Source organism: Chrysochloris asiatica, unplaced genomic scaffold (genome assembly GCF_000296735.1).
Source record: "Chrysochloris asiatica unplaced genomic scaffold, ChrAsi1.0 scaffold00003, whole genome shotgun sequence".
Lineage (NCBI taxonomy): Eukaryota > Metazoa > Chordata > Mammalia > Afrosoricida > Chrysochloridae > Chrysochloris > Chrysochloris asiatica.
This window is the reverse complement of record NW_006408521.1, coordinates 41,267,938-41,291,470: the sequence shown is the minus strand read 5'-3', so window position 1 is coordinate 41,291,470 and position 23,533 is coordinate 41,267,938. Positions and strand designations below refer to the sequence as shown.

General features: G+C 43.7%; 1 protein-coding gene across 1 annotated transcript; it reads right to left on the bottom strand.

Moving 5' to 3' along the window:
* Positions 1-198: 198 nt before the first annotated feature.
* Positions 199-16,381, bottom strand: TECTB (tectorin beta). Its single transcript, XM_006831341.1, has 10 exons — positions 16,228-16,381; positions 15,049-15,239; positions 13,252-13,394; positions 13,073-13,145; positions 7,766-7,869; positions 7,545-7,628; positions 3,861-4,023; positions 2,009-2,081; positions 1,289-1,321; positions 199-267 (listed from the first exon to the last, which is right to left on the bottom strand). Exons 1-10 carry the CDS (start codon positions 16,301-16,303, stop codon positions 218-220), a joined length of 990 nt encoding a protein of 329 aa, XP_006831404.1. The 5' UTR covers positions 16,304-16,381; the 3' UTR covers positions 199-217.
* Between the last annotated feature and the right edge of the window lie 7,152 nt (positions 16,382-23,533).

The window sequence follows — 23,533 nt, the reverse complement described above, 5'->3', positions numbered from 1 at the left end:
AAGAGCCACAGGAAGTCACCAGAGAAAGTGGGGCACCAAAGAAAAATGATCATTGAAATTCACAATATTCAATGGAACACATATTTGGCAAAGGGTTCTTCTCAACTCCTCCACAATACGGTCTTCTGTTTTTGTGTTGGCAGCACCATCGACAGGAGTTTGTCATCAGAGGTGGAGATGGCCTCGGCTGGTGTCACAGCAGCTGCCTGGCCACCTCCTATAAGATGCCACAAATCCCCAGCATCACAATGAGTTGGTAGAGAACATCTGTGGACCAGGGAAAAGGGGCCAACATGTTCAGATGCAGGTCCTGAAGGGGCAAGGGGCAAGGACAACTACACAAAAGAGTCAACTCAGGGGGTCTGGAGTGGGTTTTCACAAAGCTCTGCATTTCTACAAAGTCAATGTTTTCTTGCCCTGGGATTTCTGTAACTCCTTTTAATCAGTGCAAAGATCAGTCTGAGGGGTGGGACCCTGCATATCAGTGTAGGGCTTTCACTGTCAAACTTCCTCTGAAAATAAGAATCTAGGATTGTCATTGTGAAAAGTTGGTATATATTATTTCTGTGCAATTATGAAGCTCAAAGTTCACCCTCGTGCTCTGGTCTTGGATCTCAGATGAAATGCTTCTTCCTCAAACAGGCTTTCCTAGCTGCTATCTAAGTCACCGCTGCCCCAAAGACACACCCCTAATTTATATGAGGAAGGCAGGGGTCTTGTTTACCGCGATAGTAAGCATACCCAGCATAGAACTTGGGAGGGTCCCCAGAATTCCAGCAGATCCTTACCAGATGTTTACTGTGTCCTGGGCATTGGTCTAGGCCCCTCAGCTATAATACTGAATCCATTCAATAGCCATGTATGAGACAGACAATTATTAGCCCACGTTTATAGAGGAAACTTGGGATTGAAAGGGGAGGTTATTCTCCAAGGTCAAACAGTTAATGTGTGGCAGAGTCGTAGCAGGGACTCAGAGATTTTTGTTGAATGAACAGAGCACTGCAAATCGTATTCTCCAAATGAAGAAACCCAGGCGATGGTTTTGCTGAGGTTTCAAGGTATGGGACCCAGTTCTATTTTATCTGATTTTACCCCAGAATCCCCCCCACCCCCCAAGAACACTGGGCTGCCTAGAGTGGGATCTCCCTACCTGCCCTCCTCACCCAGGTGTGCTCTCAAATGCACTTCCAATTCGGAAAAGCTTTGCTGTAGCCCATGATAAGTTTCTCTTAAAATATACTTCCGCCATGTTGCCCCAAGACATTCCCGGATGTGCTGTTTTCCTTACCTGAGAAGCTATAGAGACTTGAGAATCCCCTGCCTGTAGTGAGCAAAGAGAGAGATGCAGAAGGTTTACGACAAGGTAATGGAGCAGACTCAGAGAGATGTCTCTCACACAGACCTCCGCTGATCTAACCTCTGGGCACCTGTTGCCTTCAGGACAGTTTTTACAGATTTATAAATGCGTCACCTCACCCCATTTCTATTTCAGCTCTCTAAGGCAGGGGTGAGTATGCTTCTTCTGTAAAAGGCCAGCTAGCACATATTTTCAGCTTTGTGGGCCATGTGATTTCCGTTGTTGGTGTTATTATTCGGCTCTGTTGAGTCAGTTCCAACTCATAGTCACCCTGTATAGGGTTTCTGAGGAGCTACTGGTGAGTTTGAAATGCCAACCTTGTGCTTCAAACTTACTTTGCGGTCTGGTGCTTATCCTACAGAGCCATACCAGGACTCCATGGTCCCTACTGTACCTACCCATATCAGCCACTGCAGCGCAAAAGCCGCTATAGGTAATACATAAATGTATTCTCCCAAGCTGTTTTTATGGACCTTGAAATAGTGATTTCTGAGCGGTTAACAAACCTCAACTCATTACTGTGGGATGAGATGCCCTTACCATCTGAAGGACTGAGGAGCAAGTAAAGACTGTCTACAGGCACAAGTGGTTTGTGTCAACATGATCAAACCAGAAGCGCATGCAAACCATTTGGAAAACAGGTTAACTTACTGCGGAGTGCAAGCTCCACTACCAAGACGCCTCCTGTCTGGTCCCGGAGGAGGCGCTTCCGTTTATCACAGGTCTGAAGAGCCAGTCGGAAGGGTAGGGTGGGGTGAGAAGAAAGAGAAAGAAATTAAAAAAACAACAAAAAAAATGATTACCTGGATGTAACGCCTTCCCAGTCAACAGACGTTTGTTACCTTATTTTTTTCGTGTAACAGAGGAATTTTTAATCCCTTCTCCAATTTGAGAAAAGAAAGAAAGCTCTAGTTTATCAATTCTTCAAGCTAATAAAGGGAGTCTGGGAGAAATCAGGGTCACTGGAATGGAAGAGACTGATTCCATTTCTTTTGATGAGAACAAAGTCTTTTATCTACTGTTACTCTCATTACAACGATTTAATGCGAACTTTTGCAAAATATGTTCTGGTTCATTTTCTTCTTCTTTTTTTTTACTGTGATGTCAGTTCTGACCCTTTGGTAAACTATAAAATATCTTTCTGAAACTTTCCCTGGTCCTGCATCCTCTGGATTCTTTTCCTTTCTGTATTTGGGCTCATAAATGGCCGTTTTCTGGTCATACAAATCCATAGGAATAGAGATTTCAGCTTTATTTCTGGTTGTCCTATAAACTGTGTGGGTGTGGAGGTGTCTCGACCAAACAGTCAGGAGAAGGAGTGAGTCTGATGTTTTGCACTTGGTCTGAGGCAATGTTTTTTCAACTTAGATGTGCATGGATTCACCTGGAGGGCTTGTTAACAAATAGGCTGGGGGAGGGGGGAGTGCGGGGATCTGGAATTTCTGGTTCACTTGTGGTGGTGTGGTTTCGACTCATGGCAACCTGGTATAGGGTTTCTGAGGCTGTAAATCCTTATGGGAGCAGGAAGCCTCATCTTTCTCCTGTGGATCAACTGGTAGATTCGAACTGCTGATCTTGCGGTAAGCAGCGTAGGTTGTAGCCACTATGCTACCTGGGCTCCTTTCTGGTTGAGGAGGTCTAGAGCAAGGAGTCCTGGTGATGCAGTAGTTAAACGCTGGGCTACTAACTGAAAGGTCAGGGGTTCAAACCCACCAGCTGCTTCATGGAAGGAAGATACTTCCAGGAACATCGCAGCCTCAGAAACTCTATGGGCAGTTGGACTGTGTCCTCTAGGGTTGCTCTGAGTCTGAATTGACTTGGCGGCAGTGGGTGGGTCTAGTGTGGCACTTGAGAAGTTACATGTCTCACAAGTTCCCATGGAATGCTGATGCTGTCTGTCTATCAATCACAGTTTGGGAACTGTTACTCAAAGGAGCAGGTCAGGTGGAAAACTGCCTTCTATTGGAATTTGCCATGTGTAGCAATGGAACATGGAGAAACTTTTTTTCTGGGGGCTGAGGGGATCTGGAAGCAAAACCGACTCCCTGGGATGCATCTGCAGCACTGAAGCTCTGGCTACTGAGTCCCTCCTGTCACCCCCCAGCTTAGCCTTGATTCCAGCACTGAGATTTCTATAGAATCTCTCTGAGGCTGCAGAGACAGACTCTCAGTCTGTCCAGTCAAGAGCTACAACTATCCAGCTTCCGATGACACCCAGAGTTTATCCTTGCTACCTAAACCTCAAAACTCCACTGTACTTTTAGCTTTTTCAAAGCATTTCTAGGTTTCTTGTTGTTTATCACCACCCTCTCCCTAAAGATAGACGACCAGACTTGACTGGCTTGTCCCTGGCAGGAGGAACAGGGCCTGGGGCATCTGCCCCCACACCCAGCATGCTTTCCTCCCAATGTCCTCATCATGCATCTACACACAAGACTCTAGCTGCCTGCTCTGGTCTCCCTTGGGACACCTCACATACTCCCTAAGGGGAAAGTGGGCTCACCACTGGGCACGAGAGTTTCTCGCTGTCACAGACGAATGTCTCACAGTGCAGCCAGACCTTGGAGAGCTTGGGGATGTTCTGGAACCGAAAGGCATTGAACTGGAAGGTTGCCCTGTGATCTTTTCCATTCTCATGTACAAGTACTGAGTCATCCATGGGGCAGCTGAGACACAAAGAGGATGGGAAGGAAACGTCGTTACTCCATCAAACGTAAGCAAAGGCTTCTAAGGCAGATGTGTACAGAACAGCAACACTCACTTAGATTTTGTACCACCTGAGGGATGCCTGGGTGGTATACAGTGTTGACATACTAGGCTGCGATGGAAGGTTGGTGGTTCAAGTCCATTCAGAGGTGCCTTGGAGGAACGATCTGATGGTTTACTGTACTTCCCCAAACTCAGCTATTGGAAACCTTATGGAGTACAGTTCTACTCTGATATATGGGGCCACCATGAGTCTGAGTTGACTTGTGGCACCTCCTAACTATGAGATCTGCTGAAGAGATGTGAAATGGGTTTCCCATTTGACAGCTGGGGTACAGCAGGGGGAGAGCCTCATGACTAACCACATACCTAGTAAGGCATCATATCATGCCTTAAAGGCTCCCTGAGGACACCGATATGTGCAGACTCCAGGTCACACAAGATAAAGACACTGATACTAGGGAACAGCATTTCCCAAAGTACTGCCACCACCACCTGAGCTCAGGGCGCACCCAACACATTTGTGTGTGGATATTGTGAGGTTTTGCCACTGGAAATTTGGGTTTATATGACATTATTTAAATTATGTTTATTGCATTTTATAATTCTTTTTGCAAAAATGTACTCATACTTTTAATATAAGACCAGAAAACAAAAATGACTGGAAGGACACCATGTAAATGTTAACACTGCCTATTACCAAGTGATGAAATTTGGGCAGGTTTTGTTTGCTTCTTTGTATTGTTCTGTGTTGTCTGCATTTTATATAATGAGATGGTAATATGTTTATGATGTTCCAAAGTCCCAAAGGTAACAATTCAGTAAAAGAATAAATGGTGACATAGATGGACATTTGTCTAAGCCAGTGTTTCTCAGCTGGGGTCATTGGGTCACCCAGGGACATTTGACGATGTAGTTGTCATGAAGGGGAGAGAGGCCAGGGATGCTGTTAACTCTCCTTCCATGTCCTAAACAAGGCCTCAGACCAAAGAATTATCTAGCTCAAAATGTCAATAATGCCAACACTGAGAGATCATAGTTTCATTTAACAAACATATACTGGTTGTCTCTTTAAGTGCCAGATGTTCAGCTACGTTCTGGGAGCAGACCCAATTGTTCTCAGGACTTGACAGGGTAGACCCACATTCTGTGGGAGCGTGTTCCCAGCAGGTGTGCAGTACAGGCAAGAGTAGGTGCCATGGAGCATCAGAGTCCATTCCTCTATGGAATAAGGTCTAAGGGCTGGAAAGCTTTAGTACCAGTGGACAGTACCATGGTAGACTCCCAAAGTGAACACTCCTCCCCAAAGATCTCTCGGGCTCTACTGTAACTCCAGCACAACACACAGCACAGGGTGGTCTGGTTTTGTGCGATGGCACCTAACAACAACAACAACAACTGCCCCATTCCCATTCCATCAGAACCAAAATGTCCACTCTGAACTGTAGTGGGTGAGGTGAGGAATAATCACCCTGCCTTGACATCTGTACCAGAGACCAGAAGCTCAGCTCTGTTTGTGATGACCAGTGATTCTGCTGAGGACATTTTCCAAATTGTGAAACATGAACCTTGGAGGATCATTTGGTCAATAAACCTGAGATCCTTGGATGAACTTAAGACATGAGCCCTTAAAATAGCTCCTTGTCGCCAGAGTGCCCAAGGTCTGGTATCAGCCAGTGGAAAATAATGTAAGCAGACCTTTGTTGGGGCACAGGGAGGAGGCAAATAATGGGCAGACTTAGAGCTCTTGGCATCGTTGCCTTGGCCCTAGTTGCAGCACCTGTCCCTCAGCGACAGCTATCTTTGTATGGTGTAATGTCTCGCAGTGACTTGTTCACACCATGGTCACATGAGTCTCCTTCCCCGAGTTGGATCACCCTTTGAAATGGTGGTGCTGTTATGGTGTACTCATGTGCACAGCAAAATTCTTGATAATGTCTCTAGATGGTTCCTGTGATTTATGCAAATGGTTAAGTGTTTGACTAGTAGCTGAAAAGTTATCACTTCAAACCCACCCAGAAGCATGTTGGAAGTCAGGTCTGGTGATCTAGTTCCAAAGGTCACGACCTTGAAAACCCTATGGAGAAATTCTATTCTGCATGCATAGGGTTATCATGAATCGAGTCAGAATTGCCTTGACAACAACTAACAATCTCTCTAGGCACTCTCAGGAATCTGGGGTTTCCTATAAAAGGGCCAATGTGAACAAAAAGAATGTGGGGGCTATGGTAATGGACTTCACAATTCTCCTCTTTGATTTAGGACTTTGTATGTGTGTCTCCAATTCTTAAGGTGTTGTTTCATTTGGGCAGACTATCTAAATTGATTAGGGCTTCTTCAGTTTGGATGTGCTTGACTGCAGATTCCCAGTTTTCTTGTAACAACCTTCTGATTTGATAGGTTGACTTCTGATTTTGGTACCCAAATTCATGTACACACTAGAGTTTGAGAACCACTTGCATCAACTACTCCAAAGGTATACGCATTGATTGCTCTGTCTGCCATATTACACATTCGTCAGAGCAAACAACAGCACCAGGATTTTCTACAGGGAGATGACTCCATGGTGGGGAAGAAGTCTCTCCCCTGTATGGCTATTGCCAGAGAAAGGACCCCTGTGCTGATCGTCATTTCCGGTCCCAAGTCAAGAATTCATTTCAGAATTTTTGACTTCATTTATTTGTACCCTTGTCAATAGAACACAAATGAATCATTCAACAGCAGATGTGAAAAAAAACACCTGAACTAAATCTAAACTTCCATTTCTAAAGAAAGCTTGACTGGTATGTATTAAGTGCTTGTAAATATTTTTAAAATAGAAACAAGTACTTAAAAGTTCAAGGTGGCTCCATCTGGATTATCTACTCATCTGTCCTCAGCCCCAATCTAAACTTAGCCTTAATGAGTCCTAGTAATAATACTGCACATTGTTCTGCTTAGCTTTTGGGAAAGGCCTCTTTAGGTAATGTTATTGTGCACACTCCTGTAGTTTAGTTAAAACTCGTCCTTGTTTTTCATAGTTACAGTTGGAAGTGTTTCTTGGACAACTGACATCTCAAATTCAACATGTTCAAACCTGAACTCATTGAATCTAGAGTCCCCTTATCCAGAAACTCTCTTCCTTAACAGCCAACAACAAATACAATTCCTCATTTTAACAACACAGACACATTGTTCTGATCAATGCAATGATAGGTTCTAATCACTCAAAGCCACCTGTGACACACATTCCTCCAACTTCTTATCCTTATAATAATGACTTGTTTGTCAGACTTAAATCAGATAATATAGAATAAAACACCTAGGACAGTACTTGGTACCTGGAAAACATTATATAATTGTTTTCAGTTAGTGCTTAGCTTGCAAGCACACAGGCTTTCCCTGCTGTACCCCCGAGGGACCTTCACTTCTTTTTCCCATGCCATCTCAAGTCAGAGCAAGGTAGTCACGGAGATCCTGTCCTCCAATGAGGAGTACCTACCCCTTGTTGATCAGCTGCCACTGCAAGGGATACATGAAATCCGCCGAGGGTGTGGCCCAGCAGCTGTTCAGCACCACCTTGAACCTGTTTATAAAGTAAAAACGATGTCACAGTGAGTCAGGAAGTCTGCTGCCTAGAAACATCAGGTGACTAAAAGGTCTCCTACTTAGTCTCTGTTCTTTCTATATTTAAAAAGATAAAAATGTAAGAAATGAACTTACCGAACACTTAACCCTTTGGCTTCTACTCCTGCAAAAAGATCTGAACCAATTTCAGAGGTCTCCAGCACAAAGGGGGCTTCTTTCTTAGTGGAGAACTTGGCATTCTTTGGAAGGAAATTGACACTGGGCATTATGAATTCTCAAACTGAGCAGCTGAGTCCAGCAGAAGCAGATGAATTGGAATTGGGTGAGGGTGGGGAATCAGTCCAAAGACACAAACACAAAAGACCAGAGAGACCTCTCCAGGTCCTGGGAAGCTGTATGTTCCAGGATGTTGGTGCCATGTTAAACAGGGCAAGGACAGCCCATGTTCCAGGTCTGTTGGTCCTGGTGAGACATACACTGTATGTTTCAACTCACCTATGCCCAAGAGACTGATGGGAAAAATGGAATCCAAGAAGGCTGAGACAATGTGCTTCACTGAATCACCCCAAGGCATGGGGACCAAGCACATACAACCCCTCTCAGCCTTTATTTACCTCTACTCATTGTTTAAGCAGATTTCAACCTGGGTTGGAAAGTTTATCATCTTTTTCCCAGTACATTTAATAACAATGACAATAACAACCACAATTTATTGAGCACCTACTGTGTGTCAGGCACTCTTCTGCATATTGAGATTCTCTATATCACAAGATTCTGTGTATTGGGGCTTTTCGGTGAACAAGTGAAGATCTCTGTCTTAAACAACTTGGCATTCTAGCAGAAGAGACAGACCATAAACAAGACAATTCTATATTGTATGTTAGGATAGAATATAGTATGTTATATAGAAAAAAGATGAAAAATGAGGATGTGATGTTAGAGCTGAGACACGAAGGAGGTAAGGAAGACACTTGGAGTCATCTAGGGAATAACTCTTCAGCCAGGCGAAGGCAGTGCTGCGAGAGAGTGGCCCAGCAAGATGGTGAGAAGGCCACTGTGGCTGAAGCCAATGAGTGGAGGTGGCAGGTGGAGACTAGGGGGATGGAGGAAGGAAGAGAGAAAGTCAGAAAGACAATGGGGGTGAATTGAGAAGGATTGAGGCTTCAACTCTGGGTGCAACTGGGAGTCTTCACCTTGAGTGTAGCACAGGAGTGACAGGTTCTAGTCATGGTCGTGATGTGTGTGACCTTCATCAGGAAGTTCTGAGTGAGTTATTAGGAATAATAGCAATGTTTTCCCAGTTGACTTGCTCAAAAGGGCTTATTTTTCCATTCCCGAAGTCTTGGGTTCATTTAACTCAAGTGATGACTGTGAACTACTTCCTGTTTAGCCTCTAGGGACAAAAGTATCTTGATGGAAGGATAAGGCTCCTAGGCTAATCGAAGCTTCACCACTAACTCAGGACACACTACAAGCAAGTCAATCTCAGGGACCTCAGTTTTGTTGTTTGTGAAATGGAAATAACCTTTGCCTTTATCTGCCTTACAGAGATGTTTTTATGATGGTGAAAATCATGCCTTCTGGCTCCTTCACCTGACAAAAAGGGTTGAGTCACAACTCAAGGATGGGTACACCTACCTGGTTTAACAACAGTCCATGTGGGTAAAAGCTATGCGCTGTGTTTGCTCATAAGCTTAATGTGAGAAAACTGCTCTGAAGCTAATATTGCCCTAGAATAGGTTCCTAAAATCTCCCAGAACCTAGAATGTCACCTTGAAACCACTGCATTGAACCTACAAAATCTAGACTATAACATCTTAATTCTGGGCTCCACCTTTGGAGAGGGGCACTGGCTCACTGGAGCACCTAGTCAGAGAAGAACAACTACCATGGCAGGCATAGTCAACAGAGGAGATACGATGGCTCAGGAAACAGTGCTTGCCTTGACATGTTTGCAGGGCTGTCAGAAACATAATTATATGGTATTGTTTCAAAAGACAGAGCCAAGACCAATGGACAGGAATTCACGGTGGCAGATTTCATATGCTGTTGTTGTTGTTGTTGTTGTTAAGTGCCATCGAGTCGGGTCCGACCCATAGCGACCCTGTACAGGGTTTCCGAGGGTGTAAATCTTTACGGGAGTAGAAAGCCTCATCTTTCTCCCGCGGAGCGGCTGGTAGTTTCGAACCGCTGACCTTAAGGTTCGCAGCCCGATTCGTAACCACTACGCTACCAGATTTCATATGCAGATCTCCCTAAAATGGGAAGACCCAACACATACCCTTGATGTTGGAAGAGTCTGGAAGGTCAACCCTCAGCAATCATGCAGAAAGGTTTTGGGCTTTGGGTTCTAAGGCACACACTAGAAAATGCAGAACCAAGCTTCAAAACCTTTGGTGATCTCTGAGGGTTGTTGTGACTCGAGTGTGTGTATGTGTGTGTGTGTGTGTGTGTGTGGGGTGTCTATGAGTTGGCCTTCATTGCCTGAATTTATTCCATTCCAAGCATTTTCATTTCTCTAGAAGAGAAATATGGTTTTGATTGAACAAAGGTCAACGCACTCTCACCACTGATGTTGGTGTTCACTCCTATAAAGGTAACAGTGCTGGTTGTGAGCCCCCCAGACCCCTCCAAGCTTCCATTTTCAACTGAGTCAAAGGCTGCACAAGAACAGCTATTTTCTCAGGCCATTCTTGTGGTGGGCACTGTGCTAAGCGCTTCATGGGATTATTTGACTTAACTTTCTAACAAGTGCTATTATTATCCCTATTTAACAAACTCAGAAATACAGAGTTCTAAGGCACACACTAGAAAATGGCAGAACCAAGCTTCAAAGTCTGATAGCAAGACCCATTCTCTTAACCACAGCACCAGGCTGCCTCTGCAAACCAGAATACCTTCCCTTATTTTGGACTGAGAGTCAAAATAGGTTTTTGTTAGGAAAGCCAAGTGCACTTGGCAAGAGTGAGGATGGGGATGGGGAGTAGTGAGAGAAGGGAGAGGCAGCATGGTGGGTAGAGCACATGCTTCTGAAGCCTAGTTTTTGGAGCTCTCGGAATGCTAAGCAATTAGCCAGGCATGGATTCCATTGTGCTATGTAGGGCACAACCTAGTCCCTGCTAATTTGATGGAAATATATGCAGGGAACAGTTGTTGCTTTAGAAACACACAAGAATGCTCTGAAAGCAGAAAAATGGAGGAGGAGGAAAATACAAACTGCATGGGCCAGCCATTGGAGACTGCACCCACAGTGGGAATATTAATGATACCGAAGTCTCTGTTGTAATGCAGAGGCCTCTCTGCCAAGGTCCATTTGTCCTGGAAGAGGGCTCTATCCAGCCCTCTTAATCATTCATTTTATTTTACTTTTCTTAAAAGAAAATAGTTCCTTTCCAGTTCTAAGATCTGATATTTATGTTTTGAAACTCAGTCCTATATGACGGTTGGTAGGTTTTTGACAATCCTGGTACCTCTCCCTTTCCAACTGTTGTGAAACTTGCCTAAGCTCATTCTTATCATTTTATCTGGTTAAAATAGTGCTGTGGGTTAATGGGCGGGACTGTAAAGCCGGTTTGAACCACTCGGTCGGGGGTTTAGGCTCACCAGTGTATCCTCAGAAACCCCACACAGGGTCACTATGGGTAGAAACTAACTAGACAGCACTTAACAACAACAAATGCACTTCTGGATAGGAATTCAGTAGTGAATGCAGCGTGTCATCAGGGTGTTTCTGAGAAGTTGTGAGAGTGTGGAAACCTGGTCTTCTCTCTGGACAGCCTTCATCAACTACGACAGTGGTGTCACCATCCTGTCATCAGCGTGAGTCCCACATTGCATTCATTTACCTGATTATAAGCTAAGAAGTCTTATAGGACCCGTTTTCTTAGCACTCAGTCACTAGTGGTGTGTGGGTAAGTTGTTGATTTGAAGAGAGTGGTGGCACAGTGGTTAAGCACTCAGCAGCCAACTGAAGGATGGGCAATTTGAACCCAGCAGGCGCTCAGCAGCTAATGGCCTATATATAAGGGAAAGATTTCTTCCCCCTCTGGCACCATCTCCCTTTAGGTAACTCTGGTGCTGAGTTTCAAGGCATAACTACCAGATCTGAGAACTGCCATTCTGTTTCCATAAAGGTTTAACCCTCAGAAACCCTATGGGGCAGTGGGTTTGAGTTGTTGGTAAGCGTATACAATGTGGGAAGCCTTATTTAATAAAAGTGTAAAATTTTGGAACACATGATTATACACAAGACCTTAAAGTGGGTCCCTGAGAGTGTCCACAAATGTACATAGTATTTACATTCAAATAAAGCCAAGAAACCAGGGTTAAGAGGTATGTGTACTAAACTGGAGGTTGGAACTCTCTGTGAGGTCTTGAGTAAACTCTTCCTCCAGCTAGCCTTCAGATCCGGATCTATAACATGCAAATCCTTCTAGCAGATCCTTCTAGCTCCCCTTGTGAGTGCAGCAGCGTTAATAACTTCCAAAGAGCAATTAAAGCAAGTTCAAAGAGTTCAAAGTCAGTGCAGTTCCTGTTAGTGTGCTGCTGTTGTAAAATCCCATCTAGTTTGGACGTATAGTGACCCCGTATAGGGTTTCTGAGGAGCAGCAGGTGGCTGTGAACCATCAACCTTATGGTCAGAAGTCCAATGCTTAAGCTACAGTGCTACAGTAGGACTCCCCTGGTCGTAGAGTGTTTTCCTTTATGAAATGAGAAGATTGGACAATGATGCCCTTGAGGGACAACATCCTGCCCAACTATTCTCTGTAAAGTCTCTACATCTGCCTTCATCTACCTTTGGCAATCTGGGCCCATATCTCTGGGCACATGCCTCCTCACTGGAAGCCACAGATTTGGAAAACAAAGCATCCCTTTTAAACAGGAGGGCAGCTAGTTTATCAGCACTTTATTTTGAGAAATACCAAACTGTGCTTTTAACTTCAGATAGACAACATGCTTGAAATAGACACCTAACGAAACCACTACCTAAAGGGCTTCAGTGACCAAACAGCGAGGCAGTAGAGGCCAGTTTTAAATCCTCTCCTTAGCTCAGTTCCAGGCTGGAAGCTTTAATATTATTTGCTAACTGGCATAACAAGAACTAGAACCTAAATATAAAACTCTAGAGTGGGCTGTTATGGAAACTTATCTTGGTTAAGAATGAGAGACACTGCTGTTTTCCTGTCTGTTTCACTAGATTCGATGTCATCTGTCTACTGGGAAGGTTGACTTTATATCTTCATGGAGCTTTTCTATCATTCCACCCAGCCTATGGGTATGACTTACTGCTGTACATAGTATACAAAGAAGTTTCAAGTTAGATCAAAGCTTCCATCTCAACTTGAATTCAAGAAGGAGTTTCTGCACACAACGTGGGACAAAGGGTTCCATTACCTCCTGGAAAAGCTACAGGGCAGTGAAAGGAACCTGGAGACCACTTACAGTGTAGAAGTTGAGAGACAATTGGCTTTCAAATGTGCCCATACTCCCATTCTTCACGTGGACAGTGGCCACTCTGAAAAGGGGAGAGAATTTTGCATAAGGACTGAAACATGCCTGATTGGTAGGGACTGCAAGACACACGTAAGACGTCCAGCCCTCCACTCCAGAGAGTGACTTACCTCTGGTCAAACGCAGCCTGGTTCACCAGGTAGGTGGAGTGGTAGGTACAGGAAAAGGAGTAGTTCACAGGCTGGTTCTTCACAATCACTGTAGTGTCATTGGAAACAATGTGGCTGTAGAAGTGGTAGATGGGGGGCTTGTACTGGAAAAAGGAGAAGAAGGCAGTCAGGGTAGTGATAGAAATGAAGATTCAAGGAAAAGTGGATGAAGATGGCTTGGGAGAAGGCCTCATGGGGGGACATGACTGTCCGCCATTGGCAGTGGCACCCTCTCTCATGCGATGGATGAGCTGATGATTTCTGTTGAGATCATGGCACTGTTCAATGGAGATTGTTTAAAATTATCTAAGCTGAATATAGCACACACACACACAATTATAGACCCATTTTGTTTCCATCTAAAATGAACCAGCTCAAGACTGTATTTTCCGACATTAAATATTTATTCACTTTCCCTGTCCAAGTAACAAAATGAAGGCCTTCACCCACCTCCCAGTTCTAGAATATTATTGTCTGGTTCTTTGTTCTCTTCTCTTCCAACCATGAACACTATTTCTGAGAGGATCTTCTCTGACTTGTTGGCCTCTAGAATCACAGAATGTTAGAGTTGGAAGGGATCGTGAAAGTCCACAAGGGAAGAGGCATGGCTAAGACTACAGAAATGATTCCTAGTTCACCCTATTAGACTGCTCAAAGAAATGTTGTTCGTTAAGCAGGCCTAAGACTCTTCCTACTTATTCATTGAACTCTTATAGGGCCTTTAGGAAGAGGAGGCATCCCTGAAAGTCTTTTGCCCCCATTCTTTTGAGACCTACCAGACCAAAGGCAGTAGGATGCTAGAGCTCAATCAGAGGGTCAGAAGACCTAGCTTCCTTTTGTGATTATGGCCCTGGTCTGTGGCTCTAAACTCTCAGGAGGTCTCAGTTTCCTCTTGGTGATACAATGGTACCTGACAAGAGGAGAGCTATGGTTCCTTTTAGTGTGGTGATGCCAGGTCCTTCACAAGACCCCTTAATGAGTTGAGTCATTCTTTGGTCTCTCCTTTAAAATACTTTTCCAATATCCACTTTATCATCACTTAAAAGGTTGAGGACAAGGATGGCCCACCCAACCCAGAAAGGATGGCAGTGTGTGTGAGTCCCTGCTCAGGAACTGGAGGGATGGTGGGGGCTGGAAATACACCTGTTCCACTTGACAGAAGGCAGCCTAGCAGGCTCTAGTGGAAAATTACCCTCTTGCTGTTAAGTTAATTCAACTCACAGCAACCTCATGAGCGCCAGAGTAGAACTGTGCTTTATAAGGTTTTCATGGCTGGCCTGATTTTTTGGAATTAAACCACCAGACCTTTCCAGTCAAACCTCTAATCTTTGGTTAGCAGCTGAGCTTGTTAATTGTACCACCCAGGGACGCTGGAGGAGAAAACTAGGAGAACATAATTCAAATCAAAGAGTCATCTAAACTAGGCAGAGGAGAATAATTTAAATAGTGCTAATATCCCAGGAGGAGTCCTGGTGTGGCGCTGTGGGTTAATGCGCTGAACTGCAGAGTCGGTTTGAACTGCAATGTCAGCAGCTTAAGCTCACACCAGTTGCCTCTCAGGAACCCTATACAGGGTGGCTATGAGTCAAAACTGACTTGACGGTACTTAACAACAGCAACAATATCCCAGGAAATGTAGGAATCCAGGATTGAATTTTCAAAGGAATTTAGTGAATTCTGGGCAATAGATGTCTGACTTTTGAATCAGTTGTTGTATCTTAGGTGACTCCCCATTGTGTGTAAAAAGGATAACCTTACCTCAGACTGAGTTCCACAGTAGGATTTGTTTTTAGGCGACAGATCTGGGATTACAAATTGGTAGTACCCTCCTTCGTGGACCCCATTGTAACACAGCCCTCCAAGGGCCAGTTGATGTACTTCCCATCCATAGGGACACTCGGGGATTTTGGTGATGATGGTTTTGGGATAACAAAACACAAGAATGACATCTGGAAAGAGCACACACATGGATTGAAATCAGATGCGGTATATTATTCTGAGTGGAGAACAATGGATTCGAGCTATACCTGAGCTCGAAACGGATGGTTGCAACTACTTTCTCTGTTATTCTTCAAGACTCATGATGAAAGTTTTCTTGAAATGATTGCCGTTGAAAATCCACTTTCATAATATTTGCTGGTACTGTGAAATATCTGCACCATACTTAAGATGTTGTTAAAATTGGTCAATTTTTAAGCTTTAACTTTAGTTGAAGGAATATGTCTGTGGAACATGAGATTGGATGGATTGGCTATTTCTGTCTATCTATCTATCTATCTATCTATCTATCTATCTATCTATCTATCTATCTATCTAGGAGTTCTGCTAACATAGTGGTTATGAGTTGGGCTACTAGCCTCAAGGTTAGCAGTCCGAAACTGCAAGCTGATCCATGCGTGAAAGATGAGGTTTTCGGCTCCTATAAAGATTTATAGCCTCGGAAATCCCACGCAGAGTCACTATGAGTTGTACCAATTCCACGGCACACACCACTATTATCTATCTGTGTATCTATCTGTTTATCTATGAATCTATGTATCTTTTTCTTCTAATTCCCATGAAAATTAGTGCAGAACTTAAAGTGTCCCTTTCATGAAAAACACTATGACACAGGATGTGACTGTAGAAGGGGTAGATGGGGGGGCTTGTACTGAGAAAAAGGAAGAAGGCAGTTAGGGTAGTGATGGAAATCCAGGAAAAGTGGATGAAGATGGATTGGGAGAAAGCCCGATGGGGGGCATGACTGTTTGCCGTTCTAAGCTTATCCAATGTAGCTCTACTTCCTGCAGAAAAGGCCTGCCCAGCACCTGGAGACTTTAGGGCTTCTGGGCTACACAACTGCATTTTCATCCCAAGGTGAACACAGATCTGAGCTTTACAAAGGGAAGCTTTAGGAAAGTATCCTTGTTAGGAAAATGGATGGGCACCAGGGCATACCTGCTTTATTTGGAGTGCATGATCGTGCAGAAGCTTCCAGAAAGACAGCCAACAGGACAAAACCCCTCATCACCATTGCTTCTCAGTACTTGGTCTTTGCTGGGTGGCCACACGAGCTGGCTGGATGTTCACGATCCTACCAGGATCAGAGACTTGGTCATTCTAAATCAGAAACATGCGTGAGAAGTGAAAGTCAGGGGTGAGAACAAAATACACATACAGATTTGGGGGAAATTCCCGAGGGAGATCAGCAATGCTGTCTGTCGCCCATTCCTAGTGGCTCCTTGTTGGTGCTAAGAGGTAAGAAGTGGGGTTCATACCACTGGAAGCGTCAACGGCACATGCGGTTGCTCATGTTCCTGACAGTTTCATTCTCTCTAGATTGTAGACGCTGTTTCTCAGATGCTTCCTAATCTCCAGCCCCAGTCCTCCCTCAACTTTATATAGTCAGAGAGTGTAAGAGAAGCCGGCTCCAGATAAACCACAATGAACGCGCATTATCCACGTTGGGGCCTAGGGGGTGCAAAATAATGCAATAGGAAGCTCAGTTACGGCCCCTTGTGTCTAATTTCTTTTACTTTACAGAATAGGAGAAACTTTTTTTAACTGTTTCAACCAGGATTGGAATAAGAATTAGAATTCTCTTCCCTTATACAAAAAAATAACTCTAATTGGAGGCTAACTATTTCTGCACAGTTCTAGCTACCACATTTCTCTTTATTTCTTGTTTTAATTTGTAGGCTACCTAAAATGTGAACGGAGAAAGTGTCTCCAATTTAGCAGGGCTGCACCTGATAGTCAAAAAAACCCCCAAAACAGGCCATTTGCGTGAATGCAAATACTGTCATGGTTTCTTTCTTCAGTGTTTTAAGATAAAGTCTGACGTCTAGAACGTCATCAGAAAATACTAATTTTAATTAGGGACCCTCTCTGTTGTTGTTGTTGTTGTTATGTGCCATGGAATTGGTTCCGACAAAGGCTGTAAATGTTTATGGGAGCAGAAAACCTCATCTTTCTCTCCTTTTTAGAGGGTCTGTATAGAGAGTCCTTTAAAAGAGCTCTGGTAGCATAGTGGTTATGAATCAGGCTGCTAATCTCACAGTCAGCAGTTTGAAACTACCAGCTGTTCCGTAGAAGAAAGATGAGGTTTTCTGCTCCCGTAAAGATTTACAGCCTTGGAAACCCTGCACAGGGTAGCTATGAGTTGGAACCGACTTCATGGCACATAACAACAACAACAACATAGGGAGTCCTTTGGAGTCTTGGTGTGATGCTATAGGATAAGCACTGGTCTACTAACAGCAAGGTTGGCAGTTCAAACCTGCCAACCACTCCTTGTTGTTGTGGTTACGTGCCATCGAGTCGGTGCCAACTCATAGCAACCTTATGCACAACAGAATGAAACACTGCCCAATCCTCTGCCAACCTCACTACTGTTGCCATGCTTGAGTCCATCGATGATGCCACTTGGCCAATCTATCATGTTGGGGATCTTCCTCTTTTTTCTGACCCTCCATCTTTTCAAACATGATATCCTTCTCCAGCAATTTGTCCCACCTGACAATATGTCTGATGTAGGAGAGACAAAGTTTGGCAATCTTGGCCTCCAAGGACCATTGTGGCTGCACTTCTTCCAAAACAGATCTATTGGTTCTTTTGGCAGCCCATGGCACTTTGAATATTCTCCTCCAACACCATAACTCAAAAGCATCAATTCTTCTATGGTCTTCCTTATTAAATTATAACCACTCCTTGGAAACCCTATATTCCTTCCTATGGGCACATATTTTAATGTTTCAGAAAATGGGGTGTGTGTTGTAAGTTGTATATATATGTGCATAATATTATATGATTTCCTCAAAACCTATCATTAAATTTATGATGTTTTCCAGTGATAATGTCTAAGAATTGAGAAGCTGGCCACATGGCAGGCTAGTGAAGAGTTTGGTGACTCAGTTTCCGTGTTTGTAAAATGGAGGCAGTAGCCCTGCGCCCAGCTCACAGGATTGAGAGAGCTAGATTGTGAAAGGGCTTTTGTAGACTGTAAACAACCAAATAAACAAATTGTTGTTGTTAAGTGCTGTCGAGTCAGTTCTGACTGATAACGACCCTGTATAGGGTTTCCAAGGAGCACCAACCTTGAGTTTAGAAGTTCAGTGCTTATCCTATAGTGCCATACCAGGTTGACATGAAAAGATGTCTAGCAAGAACTGATAATATGCACATGTCTCTATGAGTTGTTGTTGTTGTTTTTTTCTCAGAAGTACCACCAAGTGTCACATCATGAACTCATGTAACAAGAGACATGTCTATATTGTATAACACACATGCGATATATTTTATGGTTAAAGACTGAAGGGGGATGAAAGAAGGAATAGATTATTTTATCTAAGCTAGGCTCAAGTCTTGGTGTGGAGCTGTTGGATAAGCACCAGACTGCTAACTACAAGGTTGATAGTTCAAACCACCAGCTGCTCCTGAGAAGCCCTGTATAGCATCGCTATGAGTTGAACCAATTCGACAATACTTAGTAACAATGATAACAGCAGGATCAAGTGTACTGTAATCTCAGAGTGTTGGTATTTTCTTACTGCCCTTTTCAGTTCTAACAGGCAGTACTGCCTGAGTGGGAAACGGGCACTGGAATCTCAAAATCTGTGTGAAAACCCAATACTGACTCTCCATCCTGCTTCCTCTCTCCTTTTCCTTAAACACTTTATTGAGCACCACTGATACACCAGGCACTGGACAAGACCCACGAAGAAGACATGGGCAAATCAGATGATGTTTCTGTCTCTGAGGACATCTGTACTGGGGATGTTAGACATTTGTCAGGAAGGGGAAAGGAGGCTCAAGAAGCTAGACAGAGGAAGTAACAGGTAGGCCAAGTCAAACCAGAGGCCTAAAATGGCCTATTTGCATAAGGAATGGTCCCTCTGGTTTAAGGGTTGTTGTTGTTAGGTGCCATTAAGTTGGTACCAACTCATAGTGACCCCATGCACAACAGAATGAAACACTGTCCAGTCCTGGGCCAACCTTACAATTGTTGCCATACTTGAGCCCATTGATGCTGCCACTTGGCCAATCCATCTTGCTGGGAGTCTTCCTCTTTTCTCCGACCCTCCACCTTACCAAACATGATATCCTTCTCCAGCGATTGATGCCTCCTGACAATATGTCCGAAGTAGGAGAGATGAAGTTTGGCCATCCTGGTCTCCAAGGACCACTCTTTCTTCTAAGTCTGTTAGGATTATTTCTATTTTGAGAGAACTCTTTTCATATATGTCCAGGTAGGTTACCAGTATGGACATATATGGTATGTCCATACTGCCTCTGACCTGGAGGGGCACATTTCACTCCAGCTAAGGGTTACACCAGACACAAACAACTTTCTAGTCTCCCCGTGGAAATGTCTGTTGGTGTGAGGCAGTATAGGGCAAGGATGAGCAGTGAGGCTCTGCAGTCAGCCTGGGCTCAAAGACCAACTTCTACTGAAAGTCTGGTGGTTCAAACTCACGCTGCGACTCCACCAGAGAAAGACCTGGTGCTTCGCTCCTTTAAAGATGAAGCTTAGAAAACCTTCTGAGGCAGTTCTTCTGTAGATGAAGTGGCTATGAGTTAGAATTGTCTCAATGGTACACAACAACAACAACAACAGCCACTTACTAGCTTTGTGTTCTTGGCGAAACTACTTAACTTCTATTGACCTTCATTTCTTTGTGTCCTGAATAGATATGATAATAGTTATGACAGAGTATTACTCATGCTATTCGATAAGATAATTGTCTGCTAGCATTAAAATAACAACACACACAAAACTTGCCAAAAGCCAATTGTCATGTCAGAATAAAAGTATTCTCCATAGGTTTCCAATGGCTGAATTTTTTCAGATGCTATGAAAAAAGGGACTGGGTAGTGTTTTGCTCTGTTGTGCACAGGGTTGCTATGAGTGGGTGCTGACTTGATGGCACCTAACAACTACATAATAATTTTTTTTTTGCATATCATGCAACTCCCTCACACGGTAATTTCCTATTTGAGTAGAAAAATTCTATTATCTTTTTATTATGCTAATATATATATGCTTTTTAAAAAGTTTTTATTGTGAATTGAGTGAAAGTTTACAGGGCAGAGCATCAGTTTTACATTCAACAAATCATGCACCTTGTTTCATTACAATGATTATAATCTCCTCCATGTACCATCAGTTAACAGTATTTCTCTCTATTCACTTTAGCTCTCTCTCTCTTTTTTTTTTTTTAAAAACACTTAGGTGTATTTAATAATTTACACCACCAAAGGGCACATTCTTCAAGTGTGCCTCCTGGCTGCCAGCTCTCAGTCCCTCTCTTCCCACGAGTTGAGAGTCCTCAGCTTCTCCCCCTCTCTATGTCCTCATCTCTGCCTACATCTCTGGTGTCGCTGCTTCTCTGGATAAGGTCTCACATTCCGCTTGTGCTCTTCTCCCTTGAGAGTCTGAGGGTTGTTTGTTTGTTTCTGGACTGTAAGATTAACGACTCTCATTTTTTATACAAAACTTCTACCTTTACAATTGTGACAGTCGCAATTAGTCATGATAACAATTACTCACTATTGAATTATAAGAATCTTATCCCCATCTCTTTTTACCAGACCCATCTAGACAAGATGAAAACTATTCAGTGGGGACGCTTTTTTCCCCACACCTAGTAAACTAAACTCCCCCTTGAAACCTTGTAAGCCAGTCACTTCATGCTTTTATTGCCCCCTCATTTTAGGTAGCCAATGTCTAAGTTGCCTGTCCCTGTCTACACTTTGTACAGAGGGGATAGCATTGATACTTAATTTGAAGACTCCTTCCCTCTCTGTTGGTATTTAGAGTTACTACTTCCATGACTATAGGTCAAGTTCATCAAATTGTAGCATTTCACGCTTGTTTCCTTCATCAAAAAAAAAAAAATTATGTTTTTGAGATTTATCTTCCTCTAGTCAAGTTCTGATTATCAAGCCATCGAGACTAGGTCAAATGGGTACTATCTGCAAGTTTGGGTGTTCTTGTGCATCTCCCCTCACTTCATAGCAGCTGGATGCTTCACTCTCAGTTCTAATCCTATGTGGCTATGTCCTTGTCTGTGGGCTCAGGTGTCCCCAGGTCTCATCACACTTTGAACCAACCAGCTGTTCCTCTTCTCGCTCTCATCTCCTGGTCAATGGGAGTCTATGGACTGTGGTTGAACTCAGCCCATTTCTTCATTGCTGCCTTTCCCCCTCTTCCACTCACCAGTAGACCAATGTGGTCGCCAGCAAGCCTATATGCTTACACATGTGTTCCCTTTGAGTTTCAGTCTTAGAGGGGAGTTTGTCCTGAAGGAACTTGATTGCTTGCCTTGATGGCTTCCCAGCAAACAGCTTGCTTATTCTTGTAGTAGCCAGTCATGCTGACATTTTTGTTTTGGGTTTTTCCTGATGATCTTTCTTTGAAGCTGTATCTTCTGTCACTCTAGCTGTTCCAGGTTGCTCTGCTTGTCCTTTCTAGTGGGAATGTCCCACCTCAGAAGGTTCTGTATGGGGCGCAGGCCTTTTTCACTGGGCAAGTTCTAGATATTTATTATCTTTTAATTCCATTTTCCATAGACGTTATGAACCCCCCTTGTGTTCTTGTGCACTTTATTTCCGTGAACACATTATATGGGAAGAATACTGAACATGGAAGACATTGATAAATTCAAATTGTGGTGTTGGAGAAGGGTATTGGGCTACAGAAAAAGTACAATCAGAAGGCTCCTTAGAGGCCAGAATGGTGAGACTTTTCTCATACTTCAGACATATTATCAAAAGGGACCAGTGCCTGGAGAAAGACATCATGCTTGGTAAAGTGGAAGGTCAATGAAACAGAGGAAGCCCCCCAATGAGATGGGTTGGCACAGTGGCAGCAGCAGTGGACTGAAGCTCAACAATTTTGTGGATGGCGCAGGACAGGAAAGTGTTTCATTCTGTTGTACACAAGGTTACTATGAGTCAGAGCAGAATCAATGGCACCTACAACAACATGGTTTATTTTCTCCTATAAGGGTAGAGTACTGGGAAAGTGGTTCATTTTTATGCTTGGTTCTTCTTTGGAAGCCCACCAAGGGTGATTTCTTAGGAGAGTGGAGCCACTCGCTAGTGCACATCACCACTGTCCCTGTTGGATCATGGCACAGATTCTGGAAGTAGAGATGGTGACTTGGGCCCATTCTCAATTGTTTGACCTTGAGCAAATGTCTTGACCTTTCCCAGCCTTAGCGTAAAGCCTTGGCCACCCATTTCCTAAGACTGATGCAGGGTTCTACTAAATATTGTGATACATCTCCTGGCCCCCAGGGATCCCTCAGTGAAGACTCACTGCCAGGGGTCTTTATTGGTTTGAGATTTGAAGGATGTGTCAGTAGAGTTCTCATATGAACTTGGAGAGTTTTCTATTCTTCTCTTTAGAAGATACTCCCCCACACACCTCCTTACCCGCCCCCCCCCCCCAATCCCTTAACTAAAGCACAGGTGCTTTTGATTTCCAGAGAAGCCTGTTAGGATAAGATCTTGGACAGAGAAAGCCATCTCTCCTACAGTTTCCTCTAAATGGGCACCCAGCTAACAATCAGGCCCAGGATACTGCTTTCAAAGACAGGCTGAATGAAGACGGGGAGGCAAAATCAACTCTTGTGGCAGGCTGGTCTCTAGATGTTCAATTTGCATAAGAAATAGAGCTGGATGAAATGTACTTGGGCCAAACAGTATTTGATACTTGCTCTGATAAAAGGTAGGAGGCTCCTATTTTTCACTGGTAATTACCCACCATCCCCTGCCCTACCCCCATTCCCCTCTCTACTACCCAGCACTCTCCTCTCCTGTTGGGATGAAGATGGGGCAAGAGGGCCACTACTAGGAGATGGAGTCAAAAAGCAAAGTCTTGCCCTGAGAAACACTTGCCATTACTATTTCCTAAAAAACAAAACAAAACAAAACAAAATAAAAACCCCAAAACACAAAGATAGCTGATTGGAAGATCTTAACCATCTCAGAATCTTGGAAGAGCCCAAAAGAGTGAACGTGAGTTTTATGGCAGGGTATGTGTGAGAGTTAAGCTTGTCTCTCCTGCATCTGTCTTCTGCAAATTACCAGGCAAAGAAAGATGTCTGTTCTATTAGAAGGTCTGGTACGATTTGTGAAAATGAGTTCAGACACAAAAATGCTTGCAGTTGCAAAATTCCAATCAACATATTCATTCATAGTTCAGAAATCAAATGAGCCAGGAATCATAATGATAAGTGGCCCCAATAAACTCTTACTG